Source organism: Cuculus canorus, chromosome 11, assembly GCF_017976375.1.
Source record: "Cuculus canorus isolate bCucCan1 chromosome 11, bCucCan1.pri, whole genome shotgun sequence".
Taxonomy (NCBI): domain Eukaryota; kingdom Metazoa; phylum Chordata; class Aves; order Cuculiformes; family Cuculidae; genus Cuculus; species Cuculus canorus.
The window spans coordinates 4,970,167-4,989,102 of record NC_071411.1 but is presented as its reverse complement, the minus strand read 5'-3'; the positions used below and the strand labels follow the sequence as shown (position 1 = coordinate 4,989,102).

Sequence of the window (18,936 nt, the reverse complement as noted above, 5' to 3'; positions counted from 1 at the left end):
GCTTTATTTCATCTTGTATCGGTGCATTGGGCTTGGAGTAGGTGTTCTCCTGAAGTACTGCCATCCCTGAACTTCCGCAGACTCTGGGGACAGCGGATTAGCTCAGCAAATGTTTACTTGTAGAGCAAGCAAACAGGAGATTCATTACGAAGTCCTTGCTGAAATGATCTTTGAGAACAGCACAGTCGATGATGATCGTGACTGAACTTTAGTCGTTGCTTTAGCTTATATTTTTCAATCATGATTTCTCTTTTTACTTTTTGTGTTGGTTTGTTCACTGTTCTGTACGGCATTCTTTGATTGTCATGTGACACAGAAATCTGTAATTTGCATTCAGTAGTCTATTACTTATAAATTCCTGATGCATGGTTTTTGATGACTGTAATCCAACATACTGCTAATGGCTTGAAACCAGAGAATAAACTGAGAAAATAATAAGCTTGTAAATCAGCACAGTGTTTTTAATTTTGTAAAGAGACAAGAAAGTGGTGCCTATGGTGTAACATAAATGGCATTTAATTTAGTGAATGCTAGGGAGGCTTTCTGAAAGTTTTTGCACAAATTCTGGAGAGAAAGAGATGGTCGAATATACAGTGTTAATCCTGAAACATTTCTTATTTCTATGGATAATAATAGATTTTCCAATGTATATGCTACACATATAGAGAGAAATACATGTATGTTATTATATATGGCTGTAAAAGTGTGTATTTGAGTATATATTCGTAAGGAAGAATAAGGCATTTCCTGCTTACTGATGTAAATTTCTGTATATATGCTACTGTGAGTCTATACCCTCTTTAAAGAGAGTGGTGTGCCACTAGACTAGGAAGAAAAATACACATACACCCTTCTTGGAATAAGCATACTTTTTATGTGGTGCTGTTCGGTTCAGGTATTGACGTTTTGGTTTAATGGTTATATTTTTGCTTTAACTATTACTTGATATCATATCCTGCTATGGGCAGCGTGTGGCAGCGTGGTTCTAGATGTAGCAAAGGACGGAGTCTCTGACATCTCTCTAAGGAACTATTTGGGCACCTTTGCTGTAGTGGATGTGTTTAAGTCTTCTGGCTGCTGCTAGGGAGCAAAGCCAAGTTTCCAGCCACTTCTTGTCTTTATCCCTCTTTTTTAACTCTTCTGTTTAGGGAAAGGTATAGGTTGGCAACTTTTGTTACTCTTGTATGTCTGGACCTAAACTCTGGGGAAGACTCAAGAAAACTTCACAAGTAGTAGGAAGACTCTCTAACTCTCCTCTGCCCATACATATGGTCATGTTACAGTGCGTCACGATATGTTCCCTAGTTATGTTGGTGCATCTCATTTTTATTTGATATAAATACATTTCTGGAGATTGAGTGCTGCCATGTCAATAACATTGCGATAGTAACCATTTTTGCTAGTCCTTTAAAAACTTGGGAAAAAAGATAATTTTGCAGCTTTGCACTAAAAACTTAAATTTATTCTCTTCAGTTATGGCTTGAGAGTTGGCAGTCTTTCTTAATTTCCACCTGGAAACATTTTGGCAGTCCGTGTGTATCCTGGAGTGCGGGTGTAATACTCCTAGCATGAAAATGAGCTTAATAAGCATTCTGTACTAGCTTCAGTTTCCAAGGAGTTGTAATGTGTAGCCCCTTGTAGAGTGCATTACTGTAATCTAATCTGGATCATTGCATCCAGGATCCGTCTGGAACAAAAAACACCCCATGGCTAAATAAATTTGAATTTCCATATTTAGAAGCTGTCCTGCCCCATAGTATAGACTTCATCACAAAGCTTACTGTCCATCTCCCCATCTCTATTATTTCTCACCTCTACATACTTACTGGTTTTCTTTAAAACCTTTTTCTCTTGGCCTCAGTTGCCCTCATAGAATCATAGAATGGTTTGGGTTGGAAGGGACCTTAAAGATCATCCAGTTCCAACCCCCTGCCACGGGCAGAGGTACCTTCCCCTTGATCAGTTTGATCAAAGCCTCATCCAACCTGGCCTTAAACAGCTCCAGGGATGGGGCATCACAACTTTTCTGCGCAGCCTATGCCAGTGCTTCACCACCCTCACAGTAAAAAAAGTTCTTCTGAATATCTAGTCTAAATCTACCTTGTTTCAGCTTAAATCCATTCCCCCTAATCCTATCCCTGCAATCCATGATAAAGAGCCCCTCCCCATCTTTCCTGTAGGCCTGTTTTAAGTACTGGAAGGTCGCTATAAGGTCTCCCTGGAGCCTTCTCTTCTCCAGGCTGAACAACCCCAACTCTCTCAGCCTGTCCTCATATGGGAGGTGCTCCAGCGCTCTGATCATCTTCATGACTTCCTCTGGACTCACTCTGATCCATGTCCTTCCTGTGCTGAGGACTCCACCGTTCAGGGCTCCAGATGAGTTCTCACAAGAGAGGGGTAGACCACGCTTCTTTTCATGCAGCTCAGGATACGGTTGGCTTTCTGGGCTGCGGGTGCACATTGCCGGCTCATGTTGAGCTTCTTATCCACCAGCACGCCCCAAGTCCTCCTCTTCAGGGCTACTCTCAATCCATCTCTGCGCAGCCTGTATTTGTGCTTGGGATTGCCCTGACCAAAGTGCCAGGGCCTCGCACTTGACCCTGTTGAATCTCATACCATTAGCACAGGCCCACCTCTCAAGCCTGTCCAGGTCCCTCTGGATGGCATCCCTTCCCTCCAGCATGTGGACTGTGCCACACAGCTCGGTGTCATTGCAAAGCTTGTTGAGAGCGCACATCACCATTCAGTTTTCTTCCCTGTATTGAAACTGTTTTGAAGGAAGCGCCTGTTTGTGTCACAAAAGTGACTGTGGTGCTCTTGAAGGAAATTGCAGTCACTGTTGGGGGTTGATAGGAATCAGCACATTTGTATTTCCTGCCACACCTCTCTGACTGTGCTGCAGTCCTTTTGTCATTTTTTTTTCTTGCACTTTTAGTATCAGGGCTGTGAGTTACTAATCAACTATCGCATAACCACAAGTCTGGTCAAATTGAGACATCTCATTTCCTTTGGTTTTCTAATCTCTGAATCCCCTCCATATTTGTATCCTGTTTGTAGTTTCAGGCTTTAGTTTATTCACTTACTATTAATTTCCATGTGCATTTTACATTCCTTGCTGTCTCTCAAACAGTCCTTAACTTCTTGGCACACGACAGATCTCCAGCTGTAGGATAGCATCCATGTAACAAATAGCATTCTTTTGCTATCACCTACAACTCTTTTTTAATTCAAGATCATGAGAGCTTTGCTGTGTGGTTGAAAGGTCCTAAGTTCAAGTTGCTGCTTACGGCCTAAGTAGTAAAAAACTGTACTTGATTATTAAAATTAAAAGCAGCATCTCTACTTACAAAAGGAACTTAAAAGAAGTTGTGTAGGTAAACCATGACATGCACCTATCTAGGATATACTTAAGTTAGTTTGATGGCATTCCTGTGATGTGAGAGGGCTTATGTAGGAACTTGAATCTACGTCCACACAATGGAAGACTGAAGGCATAACATTCAAAGAATTTTCATACTTTAGGACTTTATTGCCAATCCTGATGATTATAAGAACTATCAAATCTTACTTCCCATGGTAGTGGAGATTTTTAGACATAAAATGTAAGGTGTTTCTCATCTCTTAAGAGTTTCCTGAATTCCCAAGCTGTAGTGGAATCAAAGTTGAATGCTTTACTCCATGGTCGCCAAGGCTACAAATATATTTTAATTTTGTTTTATGATGAGAGATGATATTCTCATAAAAAAGAATCTGAGTTTTAGAAAAATATGAATATGATAGTGCATGCCATAAGGCTGTAAGAGCTGGCTGCTTTCCAAAAAGTTGGCCCTATTCTTAGAAGCTGTAATTGAAGATGGAATGTCACGTGGTGTCATAAGCATGTAGCATGTCTTTTTACATTTTTTTTTAATCCAGTCTGGCTATGTAGAGATTTTGTTCCTATTTGAAACATTTTTGATGACGAGGTGGTGGTGTTTAGAAGTAATTTGTGACAAACTGACCATCAAGTTTTCCATTACTCTGCAATCTCAGCAAAGAGGTTTACCTGAAAGTTAGTTCACAGTTTTTGAACTATCCACTTACCTATAGAAAAAGTCTCCTTTATTAGAACAATGAAGGGGCAGTGTGTAACCATGAAGCTTCCCTTACTGCCACTCTCCAGTCAGAAAACCAGCTTTTAAAGAACTATCCGATAGCTGTGTTACTATTCAATACATATTGTCTTAAAAGGAATTTTTAAAGCATGCTATTAAACTCATTAATTTGAGAAAAGAAATCACATGCAGTGATGCACAAAACTTGACAACAGTCTGACTTGCTCGGAAGGAGTATTCCACTGAAAACAAACTTTTTGAAGTAGAGCAGGTGCGCTCAAAAAAGTGTTTATTGATTTGTAAATTGGCCACTGGTCTTGGCACCATGTCTTTGTTCATCGGCTGGAACTGCTAAATATCCTTGGAGTTGCTGAAAGATGATATGTGAGAAACTTTTCACAGGTCAGATGGAATTTTGTTTGGGGTAGATGACTTTGAAATCAGAGCCACGGGACAGTCAAACAGCAATTCTTATTTTAGTGTCTGGATCCTGATCTGCAAAACACTATCAAACCCTATATAATTTTAGGGAAAAGGAGTGCATGCTACTTTGTGTATTTTGGCAGCCCTGGCTGTTAGTACAATGCCTTATATTCTGTAGCAAGACTGGGAAATTGCCAAACTCCTGAATAGGCTTCAAGAATATCAAAACTGGGATTTGTCTTTTTAAAAAAACCCTCACATACCCAAACAACACAACTTAAAATGGAACATAAAGCAAACCAGATGATTTTAGCTTATAAAAGTGTAAAATTCTTCAAATTTCTTTAGACCATGAGTAGAAAGTTCAGTCTGGGCAGAAGTTTAGTATCTGGAAAACTGAAATGTCATGTCTGGGAGTTTTCGGCAACATTAAAACGTTGACTTCAGTTGTTCAAGAAAGAAGAAACAAAAAAAAGGGGAAAACCCAAAGGACAAGTGACATTTTAGTATGTCAAAGAAGTGATATGATACAGCTATACATGCAGTAAATTGGAATTATTGACTCCCTCCCTGACCTAGATTTTGTTAATATTCTGTGTGTTTCTTTATCCTGTATGTTTACACATCTTATTTGGGCAGGAGTGAGCTTGCTCTTGTCTGTTCACTAAATGTATGTGAACTTGTTCTGCTGGTGCCTCAAGCTGCAAGGAAGCACGCAATTGCATTAGCACAGTGCTGAGCCTGCACTAAGCTCATTGGAGTCACATGGATTTATTTAATTTAGGAATTTGGGCAGGGCAAGGTTTGCTTGTCGGTACATTCAGTATAAACAATCCCAGGCCTATCCACTGTAAATAACTAGTATTGTGCTGAATTAATTAGTGTTTTGAGAACTCAGGAGTGCAGGGCAAATTAGTCATATAAATGCTTTCACATTTTTAGATATTTCCTCTAATTTTTCATCTTTGCTACACATATCCTCCTGTGGAACAAAGAAGCCGTGATTCATATCACATCTTGCTCAGACTTGTTGAACTGACTGCAATAAAATCCTATTTGTATCGTGGTCACAAGTAAAAAGTCAATTTTGCAAATTATTTGTACACAGTTATCATAGCTATATCGCTCACTCTAAACAACTACTGAATGGCAAATACTTCTCTTCTAATAAGGATCTAGTTTCTGTTCGAGTATTTCTCAAAAGTCAGAAAGTGTTGTCATATGCTTATTTCAGTAGATACAGAGAATTTTTCCTGCCTCCATCATCTCTCTAGGTATTTGTCTGATTTACCCTAAAACTGAAATAGTCTTCCACAAAAGCCCAGGTTTTGAGGATAACTTAATTGGTTGCAAACCTACTTTTCATTGTGGATTACATTGTGCTTGTGATAGAACGAAAGGAGGAGCCTTCAAATTTGGAAGAGTCTGCCCTGAGTTTGATTTCATCTTTCAAGGATGCTCTAATTCTTGATTTTGGTATACTTGCATTTTCCAGTTACAGACATTGTGCTCTACTCATGGTTTCTCATTTAAATAAGAGCTAATATAATTTTGTAATGTTTGTCGTGCTTTTGTTATTCCAACCTCTTAATTGTAATTATAGCATAGCCAGATAATTTTTCATGAACCTTTTAATTATTTTAAATCTGCAATTTGACTAAGATACCAGCTAAACCAGAGCTGTAGTAAAAGTAAGAAGTAGAAAATAGGTTTTGCTGTCTATGATACCTCCAGGAGATCAATTTTGTATATTGAAAAGTTATACCTCTCCTTTGCTTACAGAAATAAATTTATTTTATGTTTTGAGGTTTAATGAATGTGATATAAATGTATACATACTGCGCAGTATGTATATTTATATATATCTATATTTATATGTTAGCTTTGCAGTCTTTTCCACATATGGAAGAATTTTTTGAGATCATGTTTAGCTATATAAACCTCTCCCCCTCACTTCCCCTGAATGTGTGTGTTAGAATATACAGCACTTATATAGAGGTTTACATTTATCTTATATTTCTTACTAGAAAAATTAGCTGCCACCATCATAGTCTGAAATAGGCCTTTAGACCAGCTGAAAGAGCCAAAAATGCATTTCTGGGAGACAGTAACTTGATAACAAAAGTTGCATATCTGGCGCTGGTTACTTAAGCGAGATAACATGTCACAGGCTTTCACTACAAAGGGGACCATAAATTTTTGCATTGCAAATCTGATTTCACGGACCACTTCTTGTAAGAAGCATTGGATTTCCGCTTCATCTAGTGATAAAGCTTTAGAATGCATGAGTATCTGGTGAAACATCTTATTCATGTTAATGCTAGTCTGGGTGTTGTAAAGCAAGTGGTCAGAAACAACCTTCCGCTTACTCCCATCACTACTATTTAAGTTCGATTTGAACCTAACTGTATACAAATAGAGCAAATGATGAGATGGGCTTTATGGTCATCTTCATAATTGGATGATGCATTGTTACTTGTGGTCCCTTCTGTTATGGATAGGTTTGAAAATAAATTTTGTGACATAAATCCATATGGCTGAAGCCGTTTTTAAGATTTATTCAACTTTTTGAGTATACAAATGAAACATAAAATAAAGACCTCTTAGAGCTCTGCGCACCAAAGCCTTAACTGAACCCACAGTTTGAATGTCCCCCTTCCGGTTACAGGCTCAGTTCTTCAAATCATTCGTGCACAAATCTCTTCTGTAGTCAATTTTAATGTGTGTGGAGACTTTGTGAGATTAGGGCGCAGCCACGTTTGCCACTAGACATTCAGTAGTAGATAAAAGTCCCTGTATCTCTGAAAGATTCCAATTTTAGGCTAAGTTAGTGATTTAAAGGAAATGTCATTACTTAGCAGGTAGATTTCTGTGTCACAAAAGGAAATTAGTATTTATTATTATAATTGTTTGCTGTAAGTAGGACAGCTTCACAGTCCAGAGCCGTGTTTAATGACTCATTTGAAGCCATTTATAATAAGGAGAGTGGTGTAAATCAGTCATCGGAAAGTTAGTTCAGGAGATGAACAGGTTGTCACTAGATTTGTTTTACCCAAGTTGAGGCATTAATTCTTAACGTGCCAGCACATGAGAGGGATATGTGATGAGCCTTGTCAGGAAGGGTCTTCCGTTGGGGGAAGAGAGACAGAAAAGCTCAACTCATCAAGTTTTTGTGTTGCTTGTGTTGTGAAAGCTTTTGTCGAAAAGGATTTATTTATTGTAAATTAGGATTTTTTTTTTCAATTTTTATTTAAAGAATAGATTTTATAGAGATACTTGCATGCCACAAAATGAAGAGATGTTTGCTGTTCATCCATGTTGTGGTAGTACTTCCTTTCTTGTTTTTTGAGTTGGTTTCACTACTTTTTTCACTTCAGGTAATCAGTAATTCAGTAATAATGAAGAATTTCGATTCTTTGAGTGCATCTGCATTACAGTTTTAGTTTTGATCAAGTGTGTGTATTTGAATCTCCCAATCATTCCCGCTTACATCACTATGGATCATATCTAAAAGTGGTGTTGGAGTGGGCACACTGAATTCCTTTTGATTAAATGTAAATGAAAGAGGCATTCCAGGAGGTCCCCCAACACCACTGCTAAAGAGAATTCAGTCTTGGAGACAGAGCAAAGTTAGTTAATGATTTATGGATAGCCCATGTATAAAGGCTTTCACAGTACTTGAGATTATACCACACTACTGTACCTACATATATGTCCAAATTAGAGACTTGGATGTCATTCCTAAAAACACAAGGCATTTAGTATCTTAAATATTTTGAATTTATAATAATTTTATAATAATTAAGTATGTATAATACTTCATCAATTCAAATAGTATTTTTTGAACTTGGGAGTTTTACATTTTTGCTTCTCTGTATTTGCAATTTTTCTTTGCAGTTTTTGTTATTGAATTTCTATTCTTGATGCTATAAACCAATGAAAGATCCCAGTTTAAAAAGCAGTTAATGTACACAAACATTAATGAAAAATTGCTTGATTATCGTTTATTGTTTGAAAGAGCCATAGATTAATGATTCTTTAGGATACACACTGATATGGAAGACTAAGCATAATTCTGGAAGCCTCTGATCCAGTATTAATAAATGATAAGGCATAACTGCAGCTTTTTTTTTCACAGCATGTCAAGAATACAAAAATAGTGTAATAAACTTTATTTGTCTCAGAACTTCAATGAAGAGTTCTGTATTCTCTTACATTATCTATTTGCCTCTAACACTAAGTTGGATTTTACACCATTAAATATCTACTCCTTAAAATGTAACAGGCAGCAGAATGACACCGATAGTTGAGTCTTATCTCGTAACCTTGATCCAATGCATTGGAAGGAAATAGTGCAGGCTTGCAAACAACCTGTCTGCGTGTTGGGAATTCTTTGAATGTTCCTTTAAGATCTTGCATCTGTACATTCTGGCTTCTGTTAAATTAAAAAGTGACAGCACATGTAATGAAATTATGGTTTGGTTTTTGTTGTTTAATCATATATTTAATTGAAAAAAAATCTAATATCTGTAGGAATTTTACTCGTCTCCTCAACTATCATCAAGTGCCCAGTATTTTTAGAGTAGTGCATTACCTAGCATCAATATATGACATAATAATCTAAACAATAACATATTAGGTACGGCACACAATTATGAAACATTGGGTGTTTTTAATAGGGATGCTATGTGGATGAGCTCCACATTGTTTAGTGCAAGTCTATTTATCTTCTATGAATAATTAGTGTGTGGAATGAAAAATGAGATATGAGTGGATTTTTTTGAAGTAGGTATACATGAAGTCAAAATGCTATATAGATACATTTTTTTTTAAAACCAGACAATATGGTGGGACTGGTTTTGAGGTTGTTCTCAGTATTAGAAATTTAAAATCCAGTAAGTGTCTCTTTTTCTATTCAGTTGTCTGCCAAAGCAGGTCACGGTGTTTAATTTCTCATTAATTTAATTACTAAAATTGGAAAATATACAATAAACTCTGTAAAGAATAAGATCACGGCACATTCTCACTAAAACAGATATGAGAAAAAAAGATGAAAGAAGATGTTTATAAACCGTAGATGTTGAAGGTGAAGTAGACCATGATCGTAATCTGGACCTGACCTTTTTCCTCACTAACTCTTCATTTTTTAAGAATGATTTTGAATAAAGTTAGCTGTAACTATTAGAGAGTGTCTAAGTCTTGATTAAATCTTCAAGTCATCCAGAACTGATGCACTATGTACCATAGTGGCAGTGTAATTACATCCTATAGATCTCTGTCTCACTTTTTTTCTGCTAGAGAACAGAGCTGCCTCCTTTTCTGTATGTGTTGGTTAACAGCGATCAAACAGTCATTCAGTATTTTGTGAGTAACCAGTTAGGTTGAGTCTCTTTTGTTTCTCGCTGCCAAGTTTATTTTTCAATAATTTTTAGCCATTTCCTGATCTGGTTACGGTCTTTCAAATATTCACGAGTGTGACATGAGCACCAGATGTGTAATTCTATTAGTGGTCGTATGCTACTGCATAGAGATATAGCAAACTATTTACTTTTTGTTTCTCTACCTGTATTTTTCCCTGTAAATTAAAGATAGTATCACATGTTCACTTCCACCATCATCTGTAAAGCCCTTTCTGATATCATAGATATCAAATTAATTGCACACAAGGTCAGGCCATCCCCTGTCTTCTAAATTTGCCCAGTACATTTTCAAATGATAACACTGTATACATGATTTCAGTCATACGAATATGTATACGAATTCAGCTAATCCCAAATACGTTCACTTTTCCAAGCAGTCTTCATCAGAGCTTCCTTTCAGGTCGTGGGAATACAGAACAAGTTTGGGATGAGAAAAATTTGCAGGTCCCCTTCCTTCTCCAGCAACATTCATTCTATATAGAGCTAATTTTGCTGACACTGTGTCTTGTGGCACATAATCAAATGTCTTGCAGAAATCTCAGCATATTATTTCAGAGCCCTTATCTTATCAAAAAGAGTCTCTATGTAATAGAAAAAGATAGAAAGTTCTTTTGACAGGATCAGTACTCAATAAAGTGATGTTGATTGACATTAACGGAGCTGCAGTTTTTAATTTATTGCTTATTGTATATCAGGATCAGTGTCAAACTCTATAGTCTGTAATTTCCCATAATGCATTTTCAAAATATTTGACAATAATTCATTTTTCAGCTCTTCTAGAATCCTGCCAAAAAGAGATCACGCAAATAACTGGAGTTCAAAAATTAACGTTTGCCTGTTTGAAGAATTACAATAAACAGCAAAGCAGCTGCATGTAGTTAGGAGGAGGCATTTGAAAATGTACTGCGTTGCCCATTTTGTTGATTTTTGCTGTTTTTAAAGATATCACCAAAGATTAACCTAATGCATTCTGCTAGTGAAATAGGATCAAACTACTTGGTGGAAACAAAATCTTTCAGTCTTTCTTCAACCTTTAGTCTGGCAAAACTCTAGTCAACTTCAAAGTCAATTCAATTAGCGTTAGTAGGCCTGAATAAAAGTAACTCCTGGAGCACTGAGGGGGAAGGACCCGTATTTTCAGTGAGGCAAATCCAGATCATTGCAAGTTTTGCAGAATCTGTCCCTTTGTTTCAAAAATAAATAAGAACACTCAGGCCTTACTATATCTTTGCTTTGTGGTGCGGTTGTGCAGAGCTTATAACTAAGATGTGTTCCAAGTTAACTAAAAAATTTACCCATATTTCTTCCATGTTAAATGATAGCTAAGTTTATAGTGGACTGTCAGATTTCTTTACTTAATTCAGCAACACGCACGACATCTATCTTAACATCTGGTTTTTAATAACACTTGACATCTGGGAGCTCTTTTTTAGTCCAAGAATGGACTAGGAACAGTAGTGATACTGGCAGTGCATATTTTCAGGCTAAAATTCCTGTCTATTTCAATCATAATTAATTACCATTCACTTTATTTAGTTTTTCGGTTTAATAAAGTGCCAACAATATGTTACCCCAGCTAACTTCCAAGGATTTGAAACTGTAGAATATATTTTTTTTCATGTTCCTAAAATATTAATGGGTGAATTTTAAGGATATATAAAATGATATGGTTTTATTTTATTTTATTTTTAAATGCTCTAGAAGCTGAGTATCACATCAGAATTTGGCACGGTAGAACTATGTCTAGATATAGATACGCCCATGCTTATCTGTGTGTGCAGATAATCATTTCAGAAAAGCATTCTTTAGTAAACATAGCCAGGGAAGAACATTGAATTCTCCTGTTTTAGTTCATATTTTTTATTTTATTCTTTTTAACTTGAAGTTGTTAATAAATGTAAAGAAAGACTTTAAGCTTTCAGCATGTCTACAGGAAAATAATACGTTTTAAAATCAAATTAATGAAATTATTATAGTTTCTAGTTATTTGCCATTACTGTTACCTCTCGTTAAAACACTAAATACATGAGCAATCCTAATGATTCCAAAATTAAAAAAAAAAATTATAGAAACTGTGTAATGATATTCAACAGCGTGCAGTGTTTAAGGATTGCTTAAAAGATAGGTTTAATTGATAACATGGTAAAAAAATACACTTTAATGATAGATTCAGCAGTTTCGTATCTTTTAACCTAACAGAATGTAAGACAACTTGATTATAGTAATTACTTTCCTTACTTACATGGTTAGATCTGTTTCTACTGTGAATGTTGGTTTGCATTGCGTGCCATTGAAAAATAGATAATCTTTTAATATTTAATCTTATAATCTACTTCCTACACACTGTTTTTACTGGGTGGGAAAAAAGTTTACGTCACTGTTCTTGTTTTTTGGTTGCTATAGATGCAGATTCTTGATACGTTAACACAAACCTATTCAAAAAAAACCAAACCAAAACCATATTTTTAACAGCCAAGGAATTTGTATTTCATATGCACCAAAGTAACTAACCTTTTCTCCTTTCATTCCAATGCTAACATCTTCTCTGTGCATCAACTCATGTCTGGCACACAGGATGACGAGGAGGGTATATGGGCATAGCCGCTCCTGTAAACCAAAGTTCCAGTTTTGTTTTGAGGGGTGAGACACTCTTTTTTTCTATCTCTTTCAAGTTGCAGTCTAATTTTTATTGTTTTATTTTAAACTGCATGGAGCTGTTTGTTTCTTGAAATGTTTGTTTGTGAAGCCTGAAAAAAACGTTTTCTATTATGCAATGGACAGTGAGAAACTACGTCTAATGTGTTAATGGTCTAATGGCTCATTTTTTTTCATAGCTTTTTATGGCTAAATGTGTAGGTAAGTTCAAAACTTTAAAAGGAGTGTATTTGTATCTGGTTTTATCTGTCTAAACAATAGTCTGGTTTCAATAGATAGGCATTTCTTTAAACTAGTATCAATCCGCTTTATCATCTTGTAAATCACTGTAAGATAACTGTAATATCATTGCAGAATGAGTATGAAAGTTTGATACTTAAAGTTTGTCACAGATTAAGCATACGATTTTAATGGAATAGAATTTATAATATGCGTGGGAAAAAATAAGACTATTAAGCTAAAATATTCTACTGAAATTCTAAAATAAACAGCACATGCTTGATCAGGAAAGTACAATCCGTGTATGCAATAGATGCTCTTTGCCTGAAATAACCTGATGGTCTCACATCCATATAATAATTTCGTTCTGATATTTATGAGTACAAGTTGCAGCTTATTTTTTTTGTCTCTCTCAGTTATGAGTACATACTGTATTGTTACTGTGTGTCAGCTATTGATCAATGCATATCCACTTTTTTTTGGCGCTTGCCTTTGAAGCTGTAGGTAATTTGTAGCTCGTGATCACTGTGGTCTCAACATTGCTAAGACGATATATCAGGCCTAGGGGTTTGCTTGTAGAAAATCAAGTCATGTCACTACTTACTGGAACAATTCTGTTTACTACAGTGGGACTGTTCAGAGGAGTAAAATCTACAAGTAAATATTAATGTGTTATTAAAGATGCCATATGTTATATTACTTTGGTCCCTATCACACCAGGTTGAATACTATAGGATTTGTTTTATTTCCAGTAGTGATATAAAACATGATACAAGTCAGTCGTTCTATTTGACAGGAATAAAATCTCCAAAATGATTTTTTATTTTTATATAGCTGCTTTTAAGAATAGTTGTGAGATGCGAAATCAGCGCTATCCATCATGAATAATTTGGTTTGTTTAAAAACATATTAAACTGTTGTAGCCTTCTGTCACAGAGAATTTTAAGATTCATCAATTGCAACAGAAAGTAACAGGCACTGTAATACCATGAACGCTTAAAAAAAAGCAAACTCCTTTATCAGACTATAGTTATAAACCTTTTTTTGTTTTATGCGTTCTGATTCAGTTTTGAATGTCATGCTTGTACAGGTTGTATGTGTAGGTAACCTCTGTGTTTATTGACAAATATGTCGCACGTGGTAACAGTAGGAAAGCAAACAGTAGGAAACTCATATTCTATTATTTTTAGTTACAATTTCTTCTTTCCTGAAAATAAACAGCCTTAAAAAGAGTCTAGAATTGTTCTTTTTCACATAAGAATGTCAAAAAGGTTTATGGGCTTTCTTAGCATTGTGTTTTAAGTAATTAGCAAGTTTTGTTGACTGTGGCCGCATGACATTTTAATAGCAGTTTCTGATTTTTTTTGAAAGCAATGTGATTTTCAGCTGTTTGTCAGCATCATTCTTCTCTTTTGGGTGTGGAGAGCAGATCTCTCTTTATTTTCCAGGCCTTTGTATATTCCCAGTTTAAAACCAGACATTCTTCTCTGACTTTTCTGTTCAAACGCCAACATAATTTATCTGGTACCATTACAGACCAGACTGCTGACAAATAACTTGTTTACTGTTTCTCTTCAGGTGGGGGAGCACTGCAAAGGCAGTATAGCAAACAGCTGGTAGCAGGCATAGCCTCTAGGCTGAGCTCCTGAGTAGACCTTCCTTGTAGGCAGAATATCCACAGTAAGGGAATGACTATCATTAGGTGAAAATTTATATCGTAAGCTTCCCTAGGAGGGGCGAAATAATTTAGATTCCAGACCTATAAACCATTCAGAAAATGCTAAATTTTCTCACATTCACTGTTAAGAGCTGCAGGTGTATAGTACAAAAGGGACCCTTACGTTTTCTAACTATATATTTTGTAATGGATAAACTCTTGTATTGCTACTTGAGAGGTGACAGCTTGATTTGGCCGTCTCCACTCATGTAGCTCACTAGCGGGGTTGCTCAGGTAGAACCGAGCTACTTAGCTCTTGTAATAAACCAGAGCGGAACTGGATTAAGTTCTTAGGTGTATTCTTGAGGAGTAAAAGTTATGACAAACTACTTTTCCGGTGTTTCTTCCTACTTCCTGATGTTTGAGTGGTGCAGGAGCTAAAGATTACTTGATTGTAAGATAATTCTATGGTACTTCATGTGACATAGACTAAAGCCCCAGATTATTATTAACTGGATCTGTTAAGGAAATAAAAACTTTGGATAATTGGATTATTTCCTGTTTCTACTTAACAATCAATATTGATGATGAAAAGGCTGGTGCAATTGAATCTTGCAGACACCATCTTTGTGAAATAGCTGTGTTTCCTCATTCATTTGCTTTGTAAAAAGTCTGGACTTTCTAACTAGTTCTGTTATAACTTGCATTTAGAATCCACTTTGCCGTGCTGTAGTTATGGATTGAAAGGAATATTGCCTGTGGTTTAGTTTTGGAACATTTTAATAAATTCTATAACTATTTAATAATATATTAAATAATATTTAATAATATTCTATTATTATTTAATAAATTCTATTTAAATCAGATACACAAGATGTCTTGGATGCATGTGGCTCAAGGCTAAGTGTATTTAATAGCTCAGATGGTTAGTAATCAGAGTAAAATAAGCTCTCTTGAATGTTAATGTTACTATTTAAAAGTGGCATTGTGAAGATGAGTAGAATATCCAAGTGATTACAATATATCAATTTCTGTGCAGAGTTTTAAAATTCTAGGCATGAATTCTTCACTACGGAGAACTCTGTCCTGTGTTTTTGTCAGTGCATGTAAGAGGATGCTCTTCTCACCAAGGCAAGGTGATAAAGCTAAACCAGGAATGACGGGTGCAGAGTTCACTCCCATTATCTTCATTGCACTGAGGCTGCAGGATTAGGCAGGAGGAGTCGGCTCTTTTTGCATGATAGCAGTGGAGTGGATGAGTGGTTGAACTGGTGAACTTTCAGCAGCCTGTTGAGATAGATCCGAAGACTAGATAAATAGAATGGGAAAGAGATGTATCTTCATCTCTATGTAGGAAGGAGCTGATTTCACTCTTCATAATGTTAAGACCCTTAAAACAGCACTGAACCTTCAAAGCAGAATAGGCAAAGAAGTGAAGTTTCTTAATTATTGCTCAGGCAAATATTCACTGTTCACTTCTGTCTGTTGCCTGTGTTTTGGGTGTGTTTTCAGGGAGGAGGAGGACACGCTGTTTTAAATCAAATGCGGTGCCTAGTTTGTTTTTGCTGAGATGTGGTAAACAGTTTCCTTTCAAGATGTCCCTACCAAAGGCAGAAGAAAGCATAACAAAATTTGGTCCTGTTAGTATATAAGGATGTGTTCAAAGATATTACATATTAGCTATTATTCTGCTTTTTGTTTTCCTTATTTCAAGTCAAGATATTTGTGAATTATTTATTTTTCTTTATGTTTGGATATTTTGTTTAGCCTGTTTTGGAAAAAAAAGATGTTAACATTGAAATGAATCTTGGTAGCATGCAAAGCAATGGAAAAATAAGGAGCATGAAAGTTTCCAGTGCTCATTTTAGTTCTTTCATGGAGCGTATGAATACTAGCTCTATGCTTAATTAGTTAAATGGGTGTTGCTACGTTGTCTGGAGCCCAAGGGCATTTTGGATTTGTGAATTTTCAGACATAGTTGTTGTTTTACTGCAATTTGATTTTTACTAAACAAAAGGAGGAACCTCCCTGTGAATGCTTGTTTGGCAGACTATGGACAGATTTGTGACTAGTCTCCACTCCTGTTAAAGTAGTTGTATTCAAAATGGAGGACTTTTGGAGTTCTTATTTGATTGGGGAAATCTTATATTCATTAAAAAGTTACCTTTCTTTTTTTCTTAAAGATGTCAGATACTACTGCCAGTATTTGTCCATCATCGAAATCAGAGCTTTTGCAGTAATAATACTTAGGAACTTATTTTTTATATTTGGTTACTTTTTATTGATTATACACTGCGAATCAGTGAATTGCTTGACAAACATGAAACTTTTCCTGAGTTTCCTATGGAATGGAAGATCAATAAAGATGATTACCATTGTTCTTTTGAAAAAGCAGTTCTTAACTTTCTGTTACAACCCTGCCATGACCAAATACATTAGAGTTAAGGTCAGAAGTTGAAACCCTGGGTCTGCTGAAGTCGAGGAGAGTCTGTTATTTATTTCAGTACTGTTAAGTTTTCACTTGGAGCAGTTTCTGTCTTTTTATTTGTTCATAGTCTTAGCAGACAAAAATCTGTGTGTATACACATATGTATTCTCAAAGAGATTTGTACAAACTAGATATCTTTTACCTTACTCCAACAGGCGTTTATCTTATCTTAGCCTTGGTATTTATGAGACACCAAATCACCCTCATGTCTACCTATAGAACTTTATTATATGAATTCAATAGTTTTTTTGTCTGTCACTTGTATTTTAGCTGTGTGAGTCGGGCCATTCAGCCTGAACTTTGGCCTCAGCTTCTTCATTGCAGGTGCAGAAGGTGTGCAAACAATCTGAAAATGTAGCTGATGAACTGAACTTCAAAGCTTTTCAAGTACTCAGCCTAAAGACAACAGTCACGGGGCCTACAGTCATCAGAACTGCTTTTTTATAATCTTCCGTAGTAAAAATAAATAACAGATTGCTCTAGTAGAGCAGTTTTTCACATCACAGGAAGTGAGAAAAGGCAGTATGTATTTTCACACCTAAGCTTTGGTTCAAAATGTTATGCTTGATATAAACAGGAGTAGATAATTAATGACTTCACACCAAAAGAAGCAATCACATAATCTAGATATAGTTTAATAACTGAAGCTAAGCTGACATCTTGAAAAAAGTAGAAAAATCGGCTTTAAAGAGATTAATTCAGCGATGAATTGTGTTTTGTTGGATTGCACTTTTACAAATATTCTTGGGAATGTGTGAAATTACTGTTATTTGTCTTGAAAACAGTTTCAAGCAGTTGGTTATGAATTTTAGAGTATGTGCATATGGAACGGGCTGCACAGCATTCCTCTTGCAATTTCTTGGGTTTTTTGAAAGCAGAAGTATCACCTGACTTACAGAGCTAATCAAAGATCGTAGGGCTTAAACTTTTGAATGTAAGATTTTACAGTTAAATATTAAACTATTAAAACCAGTCAGTTTTGAATAAACATGAGCTTTTAATAAATTGCTCTGGGAAGCTTATGAAAAATACAAAAGAAAATGTTCAGCAGAGTACAGTCATCATCCAGGCCTGGTTATCATTGCCTGGTGCGGGTTAGAGAACACACTGACTTTTCAGTTAGAAATTGTGGGGTCACATTGAGCTGATGGGTAGTGAAGAGAAGCTGGTGGTGGTAACATCTACAAGTGGAAAAGTTCAGTCTGGAAGAGAATTGCGTCCAACAAAAAGATCCTTGCTGAAATCACTTGATCTTCAAAGGTTCTTGCACCAATTTAGGTAATCAGGTTATTAAAATAATTTAAACTAAACCAGTGCACTTTTCTTGTTTGACTAATCAGAATCAGAGCGTCTTTGTTCATTTTGCTGATAGACATATTCTTACCAGATGCAAGCATGGAGAACAGTAATAAATGGTATTTTCCCTTTTATATAGAAGCTGTAATTTTGGAGTAAATCTCTGCTAAATTCTAGGAAAACCAGTTCTTTAGCCCTCTTTCCTCCCAAGAAAAACACAAACCACAACAAACCCCCAGTTTGGATAGATCTTGCAATAAGTCTTTGCTGGGCCACTTATGTTAATGATATAATTAGTTTTGCCACACACGGTTCCAGGACCTTGAAATGCATTAGGTGATAAATCGCAAACAAAGCTGAAAGCTTTGCTCTTTATAGCAGATCCTAAAGTCTATCTAGAAGTGTTTATGAATGTCTCCTGTTCCCGAATGTGGCTGAAGCCTAAATCTTTATTTGTTGGAGCCATCAAAGAAGTGCAATACAGTCGCATTCTTTGTGTTGGGTTTTACATCTGTTGCCCTGGGTCCCGCATGTGAGCTTTTCATGAGGATTCATTTTGTTCTGAGAATACGGATAGGGTCAAATGCAAATACTGAGGCAAGTTTTTAATGATTTAGGAATTCTATTAGGTAGGATGATTTTGATTATGGCAGTTAGAGGCTTTAGGTCCGACTTACATTAGTT

General features: G+C 36.0%; 1 protein-coding gene across 17 annotated transcripts in view; it reads left to right on the top strand.

Moving 5' to 3' along the window:
- Positions 1-18,936, top strand: part of ERC2 (ELKS/RAB6-interacting/CAST family member 2) — a 416,897-nt gene that overhangs the window by 297,447 nt on the left and 100,514 nt on the right. For all 17 annotated transcript variants that reach the window (XR_008451688.1, XR_008451687.1, XR_008451686.1 and 14 more), the window contains one exon: positions 12,512-12,577. Coding sequence is in view for 1 of the 17 variants with exons in the window: in XM_054076666.1 (XP_053932641.1) it covers positions 12,512-12,538 (27 nt within the window). In the remaining 16 variants the exon portion in view is untranslated. The remainder of the gene's footprint in view (positions 1-12,511; positions 12,578-18,936) is intronic.